The sequence below is a fragment of the Elaeis guineensis genome, unplaced genomic scaffold (assembly GCF_000442705.2).
Source record: "Elaeis guineensis isolate ETL-2024a unplaced genomic scaffold, EG11 Super_Scaffold_1000033, whole genome shotgun sequence".
NCBI lineage: Eukaryota > Viridiplantae > Streptophyta > Magnoliopsida > Arecales > Arecaceae > Elaeis > Elaeis guineensis.
Window position 1 is genome coordinate 3,035,606 of NW_027332424.1, and position 11,935 is coordinate 3,047,540.

At 40.7% G+C, this 11,935-nt stretch overlaps 1 protein-coding gene across 4 annotated transcripts in view; it reads left to right on the top strand.

Annotated features, from left to right (window-relative positions):
• LOC105035661 (putative D-cysteine desulfhydrase 2, mitochondrial) overlaps nt 1–5,630 on the top strand; it is a 32,555-nt gene extending 26,925 nt beyond the window's left edge. For all 4 annotated transcript variants that reach the window (XM_073250481.1, XM_029262012.2, XM_010911296.4 and 1 more), the window contains one exon: nt 5,080–5,630. In XM_073250481.1, coding sequence (XP_073106582.1) covers nt 5,080–5,332 — 253 coding nt within the window. In that variant the 3' untranslated portion in view covers nt 5,333–5,630. The remainder of the gene's footprint in view (nt 1–5,079) is intronic.
• Nucleotides 5,631–11,935: the final 6,305 nt, after the last annotated feature.

Consider the following 11,935-nt stretch of genomic DNA (forward strand, 5'->3'; position numbering starts at 1 on the left):
TTGTTGGGTGATTTCAATATTCTATGACTATATTTGCATGTTTTTGTTGATGCATTATTATAGATGGAAAAACTTGTTTCTCTGATAAAATACTATAGTACATTGTTCTTGATTACCTATGAATTTAAGAACATTAGTTGTTTAACTTGGATTTGAACATGAAATTATTTATTTATTACTTGTTTAACTTGGATATTTAATTATATAACTTGATTATCTGTTTATGGTTAATCTTTCATTAATTTGACTTCTATTTTGATTTATAAAGATTATAATACATACTTTAACATCATATGACAATATTCACTGGGTTTGATAGTCCTAAACATCACATACACCAACTCTTGTGGTTAGTTTCTTGTTGGTGATGCTTTGTGCCATAGACTTCACTTATTGCATAAGTTTTGTATCCATTGGTGATCTTAGATTTGCAGATAATCATGTAGAGATGCAACACAACATTTAAGTGATATGAAAATCTAGTAGGTTTTTGTCTTCACTACTACTTGGGAACAAGGATGGAAGCGGGATAGATTATCGAGTTTGCACTATCCTATCCTTCTATTTTCACATAATATGAATTGCAGCAAGAAAGTATATATGATTTTACTAATGTAGAGATTTTTATTGGAGCAAGGTTTGCACTCTTGGTATTGGACCTTTTATAGGTAACCGACTAGTACATCCATACTGAATGTCAGTATGGTACATAACTTGACACCAACACTCTGTTCAAGGGACATAGGGAGTCTCGCTACCCTGCTGGTACAGAATAACATGCTCAATAATGGGCAGTATAATCTGGTACAGCAAATGATGCTTTGGGTCATATAGTTAGGACAATACTAGACAAGATAGCTTGCAAGCCATGCAATGGAATGCAAATAATTGTAGGTGATGGAGAGAGGACTTTTAAGAGAGATGAGATCAATATGTCATCATAGACTAATGACTTTTTGTGCCATATGTGGGCAAGGTGAAGAGCGTGGTGGATTGTGTCTCCAACAGTTTATGCTCCGGTTTTCATATCATACTGTTAGCAACCAAAGTCCTTAAATGATTTAAGAATCATGGGTATGTCTGACACCATTGAAGTTCTTTGGCTTGTTCATTATACGCATTAAAAAATCAATGTATAGCTAAAACCTTATTCAGGTTTCATGTTATGTCCCTTGAAAGCTATAATTGCTATTAAATACGAAAGAAGAATAACCAAAGTATATTGTATATTTAAGACTTCATTCATCTTCAAACTGTAACTAATCCTATGCTGCATGAGTTCCATATGTAGTAGACATATGTAACTCCACCTTGTTAACCATTTCCCACACTTTGAGTTTCAGGTAGTTATTAATGTTTGCAACATACACTATGTTCTTTACTTTTCCATGGTGTCAAAGCTCCAGTCCTAGACATTGGTAAATGATCTCAACATATGCAGACACAGATTAGGTGTGATCCACAGCATCTGTGCAGGTGGTCAGGAAAAAGCAGAGGTTAAATATGAAAGCAAGATAGGAGGAAAGGAATATAGAGGGAGAGATAGAATAGAATGGGAATGAAGGAACCTTTTTGATCTATTCTGTCAAGATTGTGTGCCTATTAGGTGGACAAAAACACTGGCTGAGTTCCAACTATTTATTTAGCATTTCCCGAGCAACTCCATACACCTGATTCTCAAAACATTCACAACTCAGGCCCATACAATATATAATATTTCTTATCCAATAGTTTTTGTATTTGTTGATTCTTGTTTATTTTTATTTATTTTTATTTTGTTTTGTCATGTTTTAAGATCCAATAACAAATTGCTAATCAAGATGAAAATGATAGAAAAAATCAAATAAGTAGACTTTTGCTTATTTGTAATCTTATATGTTCCTAGGTGCTCCTCCATCATATTTTTTTATAGGATCAGATCCCTGATCTTATAACAGCTCCGAATTCATTACTTAAGTAATATTGAGAGACTTGAACCCATGTATACCGTTATTTCATTTTAGTTTATTTAATTTCTTGTATGCAATACATGCATTAGTGGATTATATTAAAATGGCCCCATAATAAATGTAATTTTGAGGACATGGCCTTAAATGTTAATGCTTATAAGTACAGCTTTAGTGGAAATGTATGTGGTGCAGAAGACTCAATTATTACTAGGTAACATTAGATTATTTTATTTAGCATTGAATGTAAAGTAAGTAAACCTTGTTGAAGTTTGGTTGATAAAATTCAAGCTTTGATTTGTCTTCAAGGTTGGTGGTGTGCATTCAAAAAGATGTGTAATTTTATTTTTTGAAGTTACATTTCCTTTTTATGTTGAATATACAACCAATTTTATTCATTTGAATTTGATGTAGGACATCCAGAACATTGAGAAGTATTGATGATTCACTCATTCCACATGAAGATAATTCTTCTGTACTAAGGATTATGATGCATAATAAATAAATCTGATTCATTGAATTCATGTATAGGAAAAGCTAAGGACCAACATGATATGTATAGGACTGGGATATTTTAATTATTGGTGTATTTTGGGTATAAGTTTCACATGCGAATTTACTTAAGCTTGTATGCGGTGTTATAACATACACACACAAATATTTAAATTGAGAGGATTCAGACCTTAATCCTATCATGCAGTTTTTTTGATGAATCATTTAAATATAGAAATTAAAAACCCTAAAGGCAATCAAATATAGGAATTAAAAACCCTAAATACAACAAATGTGTTGAAGATCTCTTACCTATAGGTTGTACAGTTCTAAAACGAACATAAGCTTCTGTGCCTGGTTAAGAAAGTGAACTTCTGGGGCATAGGTACTAAGCATCCACACTATTGATCATGATCGGCATTTTTCATCACATGCAAACCAGATATATGATGTGAATGGTCGATTCTAAGCTGTAAACTATATCCATATATTGCATGTTGCTATGGAAACCATCAAGTTAGATGACACATTATGTAGACCGCACTGTAGGATTAAAGATTTTAATCCCTGTACTATATCCTCTCTCTCTCTCTTTCTCAACCATAGAGGGGTAATACCTTGGTGGGTTTGTAGATTTTCTCCGGTAAATATACTTGATCCTTAATTTTTTCCTTTGGCATTTGATTTAGGAGATGGGCAAGGAAAATACTGCATCTAGATGAGTTTATTAATTGTATTTTTTTTTTTTTTTGGCACCTGCTAAGTCATTTTTTTGGGCTTTCATTGCATTAGTCAGGAGTAGGAACATGAGGCATGAGGATTTGGAGTGACCGATTTGGAGTCTGTAACATATGTTTAAAGATTCAATTTTCTTGAACTTCACAGAAAAGCTAGTGATCAAGAGCAAGGGACATTTAGGAAAGGGACATTTTAGTTATATTGCATAGATGTGAAAGTTCCTGCATGGCACTATGACTAATATATTTAAGCATTTTTCTAGTGTTCCATGCATGTGTACCACACATATTTTAAGTTAAATTCTACCAAGAGGATTGAAGCCTCAATCTTAATAGGGCAAGTTACATGATTTATCATTAAAATTTAGAATCTATTCCTTAGTCATGATCTTGAACATTTAAAATTTGTGAAAAAAAAATCAAATATATTGAGGTTTGTTATCCATGGTCTATACAGTTATGAAACAATAATAATAGTCACAATGAATGCAGAACTGTCTTGAACCACCTAGTTCGGCGCATATCATGCAATGCCGGTGGTGGATCAGGATTGTTCTGGTTGGAGGGGGAGGGAGAAGGAAAGAGAGGAAAGGAGAGAGAAAGGGGAGAGGGAGGGTCGTGAAGGCCATTGGAGGGTTGAAGGGAGGTGCTCTTCCCTCCGAATGATCAAATAGGGCAAAATAGGGGTCCATCGGCCCCTTTTTTTTATTTTGTGATTTTTAAGTGAAGTTGGGTGGAGTGTTTTCTCTGGCCTTTTGTGGCCCTCCAGTAGCCTCAAGGCCCTTTGGTAGTCCTCCCTCTATTTCCCTCTCTCTCTCTCTCTTTTACTCTCTCATGTTCTTCCTCTCTCCCACCCTCTCTGCCATGTCAGCTGTGCTCCATCGGCCTCTATTGGGCTTCACCATCTCTCTCCATCCCCTTTTCCCTCTCCCTCTCCTCTCTCCCCCCTCTTTATCTCTTCCTCCTCTCTCCCCCCACCTCTCTATTGTGTCGATACGGACCCAACATGGAAAGGCATGGGGGTGTACTGAATCGTGCCATCGATTGACCAGTCCAGCCCTGGTATAGGCATAGCAAATCTTGAGTAGTTGTGGTAGGTTAAAAGAAGTGAAAGAAATAACGTATTGAGAAGTTACACCATGTATCATGGTCTTATTATTGAACTCATAAACCAAAATTCAGTGTGGTTGAGTGCTTCATGAGCCATAAATAAATTCCAAATGTTGTATCTTGGTGTTGAAATAGTTCATTCATGACTGCATAAGAAAGTTAAAAATCTCAGAAGATATTTGTTATCCTTTTTTCGGGCATTTTAAGTGATATATTAGAGATTTGAAATTTATTTAAGATGGCAGAATATGTGTATAGCATTGATTGAATTGGGGCTTTGAGCCTCCTCTCTCTCTCTCTCTCTCTTTCTTCAGTATATGCAATACAAGCATGCACACAGAGGCACATTCCTACATGGATACTATTTTGTAGTTAATCTGTAATCAACCTTTTAACATTTTGTTAAGTTTTTCGCTCACAAGACTGGTGAGAAAAATGAAGCATCTACATGAGTGGATTAATTGTGATAATAATTGGATTATTATATAACTGACAAGTTGATTTTTTTAGGGCTTTCACTACATCAAGATTAATGTTGGCTGGCTCCATGATTTTATAGATATGCCGATAAAGGGTCTAATATTTGATTCTTACTTTGATGTCACTTCCTTTCTATAGGTTACTATTCTGCTAATTTCAGTAACATTGGAACCTTCACAAACATTGTTTGATGAAATTCATTATATGTTTAGTCAAATAATCCGTTAGTCATATGTAGGAGGCGACAATGGGGATCATAATTCTGTCTTTTTCTAGTCTTCCCAATCTTGACCAAATGCTCTGCATGTCTCCAGATTTGGAAAGGTTTGGGAAGGGGAAATTGAGGCATGTCGACAAATTGCACAACAAACTGGTATACTTGTGGATCCTGTCTATACCTTGGCTGCCTGGGAGCAGGCTGTTCTTCATTCACTTGAAGAAATTGAGAAGGATGTCAAAGTGGTGATGCTCCATACTGGTGGCACACTTGGCATGTTTGGATTGGCCCAAAGATACAAACCTTACTTCATTACTTCTGAACAACTTACTGTGCATTCTTTACCTTAAGCAATTAGAGATCCATTTGGCAAATGTGTAAAAGCTTATAGAATGACACTAGTTGCAGGTATATCATCTTGGTAAAATGTGGAAAAATTTTCACACAACAATGTCATGTGATTGTAAGTAATTTGTTGGGGGATGCAATGTGTAAAACATAAGTAAAATACTGGCGGACCACAAGGAAAGAGGATGTAGGCCACATTTAGCTTGTGTACCATTTTATTCTGTTTAGTACAGTATAATTTATTGCAAAGAAAGCAGCTTCAATCAAGAAGCAGGAGTTATTCTTGATTGAAATCTGACATGGTTACGTTCTTTGGCATAGTTTTATGTGGTGAAGCTGAAAGTGTAGCACTTTTAAAGTGCTGATGAACAACTATTTTTTATGGGCATCAAATATACTGATGGTCCAGGGAAATCAGGTTATGGTTTCATAACCTGCTCAGTGATGTTTAATGAATTCGCAGTAGAGACAAATGAAGCTTTTGATGTATCAATGTTGGTGTTTTACAAGTAAAGCTGGGACCAGAAGTGATGACAGGTCATGGAGTCCTCTTTGAGAAGCCATCAGGTAATCCTGGCATTACTGATGCAACCCACATGTTCTGGAGTATATTTTCAGCAAGATTGTGTTGCTGATCTTATCACTAGCATGCAGATCTCCATAAAACAGTCCAAGAGAAAGTAGAATGTTCCAAGGTATAGAGTATAATAAAAGCCCAAGATTATGCAGTTCTCAGGAAAAACATCAGCCAATTACCAGTACTGCAAGACCTTCCAGAAGCAACAGTAACAGGTCAGGATGAGGCACATTATCAGTGATAATTGCTTGCATAAAATGTAATAGGTCTGGGTGTACTGCATGGAATATTTAATGGATCATACTTGTTTACTGGAGCATTTTGGTCCAATTTCTGACTAGAAGAAAATTCTGTTTTAAAATCGCATGTCACGGCATTGCAGAAATCCCCTCTGAATTTGCAGGGTCAAAACATTACTTTCTCTAGAGGAGAATAACTGCAGATTTGTGGTCTTATATTTTGTCAATTTTATTCAGTTGCGTTCCAAAGCTAATGCTAGGGGTTAATGCGTGTGATAGGTTGATTAGCATGAAGCTCATGATTGTATATACTAGTTCTCCGCATTTGTACTGACAAAGAATTGAAGAAAAAGTAAATGGCAATTCAAAAATAAATTAAAAATGGTGTTGATGTTGGGGTTTGGAGCTGGATCTCTAAGCATTCAGGGTGGATGGTACAAATCTTTGTAGGATCTCATTTTTTTGGGTACATACGGGTGATTATATCACTCTAGTGTGAGTACAATCTAAAAAGTCAAAAAATAAAAGATTTTATAGGGTCTATGGGCAAGTCTTGTGCTGTCGTCAGGTCTAATCTTCGGCATACTTAGTAATGTATGAAGCAACTCAATCTATCGTGCTGTTCGTCTTTCAGAAGACATGCACAACAAACATCGCGATAGAATTACAAAAGAAAATCTAAATGTCACAAAAGAGCGAATGGGCCTTCAACAGCTTCATGTCATTTTGGATCCATTCGATAATGGTGGTAGAGTCTCTCTCTATAAAAATTTTCTCCATTCGTAGCTCATATTTAGTACAAATGATATCCACTCAGATGGCTTGAAGTACAACTCTCGGAACAAAAAGCTCAAATAGATATGTCTTTACTGCCAGCAACCTGGTGTTTAGACCTCAAATGACATAGTCAGCATGATTGTTGCCATCTCTAATATTACCATTAAAGTTAATCTTAACAAATTTCAAAAAAAGGGGCTCTTAGAAAATAAAAATAATCCTTTCTATCACTACAGGAATAGCATAGGAGTCTTAGAAATTCGAGACATCAAAGGATAGGCTAGTGTGCAGGCATCACCTTGGCTTCAAAGATTAAGCTACTCCTAGATAGTCAGATCTGATAGACGATATACGCTATCTTACCCCCTACGTATAGGTGGACACTTCGGTTGTACTCCAATGGATCACGTCCAGAAAGGGGTCCAACTAAGGACTGTTGTTCACCTCTCAAGACTAACCAGCCCCCATCCTCCAAATCAACCTCGCTTTTGGACAATGTAGGAGGGCATGCTCCATCGATGCGTCTTCCAACATACAAACCAGGCAACAAACTAGAAGCTTCATGCCCTATCCCTGAGTAATGTATGCATCGAAAGCCAATCCTTGGGATGAGTAGCCACTCTCCAGATTCGAGCAGCCTCGATCCTCCTATCTGATGAAAGTCTATACATCTCGGAGAGGTCTCTCATGGGAGCCTTTGGACAACATATTGAGCCCCACACCCTCAAGTCCTGACTCTAATGGATGCGAATTAGAATGACGAGAATCTGATCAATGAGTATACCACCAAAAAGATGAGTAACATCCTATACTTTCCAGCCCCTGTCGTCGATAGTGAACAAGTCATAGACCCATAGATGGTCATCCACCTCCATGATAACGTAAGTCAGCTAACAGGAGAGGGGCAAGCTGAAAATTCAAGCATCTTGGCTCACATTATCCGATGTCCTATCCCCAATCAACTATTTGACTTGGGCCAACATTCTTGGGGCATGGGCACAAATCTCATTTCAGATGGAGCAGCCACGATTAGTCTATATCTGGGACCCTTGACTCCATATCCCATACTAAGTCCTTATCGTCCTACTCCATAAACAATTAGACTGGATGAGAAATCTAGCTGCATGTCTAGTAATCATATCCTCTCTTGTAACCAACAGAGATTGAATCCTCAGGACTCCCGTCCCTCATAGCCTGGCAGACCACCTCCTAGAATAACAGATGGAGCCCACGATCATCATGCCTTGAGCCTTAAAAGAAGTTTCAGAATAGTTGCTCCAACCCCTGAGATGAGCTCGGTATAATTGTATTCACCAAGAGGTAGATCAGAATGAAGCTTTGGACCGATCTTACGAGGGTCATCTTGCCCATCATGAAAAGGGTGTTGGCTTGCTAGCTGTTGAGGCGGTCCTGGATCCGTTGGTCCATGGGCTTGCGGTCGGCCCTCTGAAGTCTCTGCCTTGTGATAGGAACCCCCAGATAGGTTAGAATCCTAGTTTGCTCCAGAATCTCTAGCCTATCCTAAATCATCTGCTTGATTTAGACCTTTATCTTGGGGCTAAAGATAACCGTAGACTTCTGCAAGTTCACTAGCTGGCCAGATGCTTGGCAGTAGGTCTCAACAATGGTCACAAAGCACATCATATTACAAACCAAGGTCCGACTAAAAAATAGGCAGCCATCTGCCAAAAGAAGATGCGAAAGTAGCTGAGCCCCAAGAGCGAGCCAATAAGGCTCCAACTTCGACTCTTGAATTGCCACCCTCAATGCATGGGACAAAGCATCAATGCACAAAATTAATAGTAGGGGAAAAAGGACAACCTTGGTGAAGCTCGATCATCGAGTGAAAGAAATCCATCGAAGCACCGTTGATCAGAATGGCAAAGCTCAGGTTTTCCACACAATCCATTACCTATTCGATCCACCTATCCTAGAAGCCAATCTCCTATAGCATCCGATGCAGGAAATATTAGCTCATCTAGTTATAAGTCCACTCTATATCCAGCTTGATTGCTATTGCACTCTGATGAATGGAGGCTTACCACGAATCATGCATGAACTTCTAGGCGAGCAAAATATTGTTGGTGATGTAGCGATCATGGACAAAAGCATCCTACTTTAGACTGATCAGACGAGGCATAATCGATTTCAATCGTCTGACCAAGACTCTAGCATGCAATTATAGAGAGTGGTATAAAGACTGATCAGTCTGAAATGCCTCAGGGTAGACGCATCACATCCCTTTGGGATAAGGGTGATTAGTGTCTTCTTTCACTCTAGAAGATCTTTGGAATCAAAGATCATTTGTATCGCCTCCACCACCTCCCTCCTGACAATAGGTCAGTATTGACGAAAGAAGAGGGGGGAACCCATTCGGGGCCTTATCCTTCCCAAGAGATCAGAGGGCCTCGCACACATTTACAATAGACACTGGATGAGTCAGGGTCTTATTCTCCTGATTGGAGATGTGGTTAGGACCCTTGGAGGGGGTATCGCTGTCCAAAAGCACGATCCATCACGATATGAAAAATTGGAGAATTTATCCTCTGATCTTATCACTATCATCCACCACTCTACCATCTCTCTCCCTCAGCTGTTTGATGTGATTGACAGACCTCCGGATCATAGTAGATTGGTAAAAGAATCTGGTGTTTCAGTCAACCTTCTTGTTTCACTATATCTTAGACTTTTGCCTCCACAGCATCTCCTACCGTGTTAGCAAAGAGTGGTGCATCGAGAGCTTGTGATGAAGCTCCCATAAGTCAGGCTCCCGGAGGCCCCCCTCCTAATCCTCTCTCATCTTCAACTTTGCAATATCTGCCTCCACCCTCTCAATCTATCTAAAGATGTCACCAACCTTAAGATGGTTCCATTGAAGGAGTCTGCACCTAGCTAGCTCCAGCTCTGATATCACCCGATATCTTGCATCCCTAGAGACCGACATTCTCCACACCTCTCTAATCAGATCTCGCAATACTGGATAGAAAGTCTAGAACTTCTCAAATCTGAATGGAGCCCGAGCCTGCATGAGCCATCAATGATGATGAGAATCAGGCAATGATTCGACGTGATCCTTGGGACGTGCTGAACCTGTGCCCTTGAAAGCACTGGAATCAATTTGCGATGGCTAGCATCCAATCAATCCTCTCCCAAACCCTCACCGCCTCCTATTGGTTGTTGCACTAGGTGAACCTAGATCCAGAATAGCCAAGATGAATTAGGCTCATGTTGCTGATGAACTCTCTGAACTCTTTAAACTCAATGCTATCCACATATTACCTATAGTTCATCTTTTCGTGGGACCCTATAATGTAATTGAAGTCCACAACGACAAGAGAAGGCAAGCTGTGGGATACCATCCTAAAAATCTCAGGCCAAAGCACTCTCTGGTCCCTATACTCGGTGCTTGTGTGCACTCTAGATGAAGCAAAGTTCTCTGGTTTGCTCCGAGATGACTCAAGCAACCTACTGCTCGCATTTATGGAAAGCATCCATCCTAACGAAGCCGTTGTTAGAATTTGATGCCTTGAGATTCAGCCCATATTGAGCCCACAGCGAGATTCGCGGCGAAAAATGGAGTCCAACGAGACCAAGATCACCCAAAACGGAGCTCGAATGGAGGAGATACGAGCTTTTGAAGTCGGCACGAGATTCGAGGCAGCGGAGGACCACCGGCGACCGGAGGCGAGCGGCAGTGGCAGCGGCGCAGCCGCAGGCGGCGGCGTGCGGGACGCGCGACCCAGGCCCGCGTGGGATGCGCGACCCACACGGGCGGACGGCCCAGGCACGCGCAGGCCCGCACGCGGGAGTGGGCCGGCCTAGGCCCAGCGGCCTGCTGGCCCTTTGCCCCGGTCCACGGCTGGGCCTGTGGACCATGCGGGCATTTCCCATGCATTTCACGCGGTCCACGGCACTATTCTGTGGACCGATCATGATCGGAGGGCGTGGGTTGATCTGTTTTTTGATCCGACGGTTTAGAACATGATTTGGGTTGATTAAGGACTCTTAAACCTAATCTAATTAGGTTTTAATCCTTTAAAAGGGCCTGTGGACGAACAGTAAGGTGAGGGTTCGGGTTTTCTCGCCGTACAGAAGCCGTATGAACCAGAGAGAAGAGAGAGGCGAAAGCGCTGAGAGGAGCAGGAGGCTCCTGGACAGCGGTCGCCAGGCACTTCAGGGGTTCAGGGTGTCTTCCAAGAGAGAGAGAGAGCTTTTGTGAGGGAAACTTCTAGTGAGAGAGAATTGGGTGTACAAGGGTTGAGGGTGAGGTCTCCTCTTGTAAAATTTTTTTTTTCTTAGTGAAGTTTGCATGCCCCATGGAAGCGAGCCCTTTTGTGGCTGATCCATATATTTTGATTGTTTTTCCTTTTATTTTGTTTCTTCTTTCTTCCTGCTGCATCGCGTGGTACTGAAAAGGTCTTGGGAGGTGGTGTCCTGACCAGACATCCACCCAACAAGTGGTATCAGAGCAAGGCGGTACAAGGATGCAGATTACAGCGGTGGTGAGCAAGATTGAAGATGGAGAAGACAGGAACAATCAAGATGGAGATCAACAAGTTTGATGGTAAGAGCAATTTCTCCTTGTGGCAGGCAAGGGTGAAGGACGTGCTCATCCAACAGAGGTTGATCGATGCTCTCTTGTGCGATGAGAAGCCGACCACCATGGAGGTGCGGGATTGGAAACGGCTACAGATGCAGGCGGTGAGTACCATCTGCATGTACCTGACGGATGAGGTGGTGATCCATGTGCTGAGCGAGACTTTCCCAACAGTGCTGTGGTCGAAGCTCGAGGAGTTGTACATGGCGAAGTCTCTCACCAACACACTTTTTCTCTGGAGGCAGTTTTACCAACTGCGGATGACTGAGGGACAGAGCGTGCAGGAGCATTTGAGCTACTTCCAGAAGATCCTCACCGACCTCCTCAGCATTGGCGAGAATGTTGAGGAGAAGACTAGGGCACTGGTTTTGCTGGCGTCGCTTCCCCCTTCGTACGAGTCCTTGGTGACTGCTCT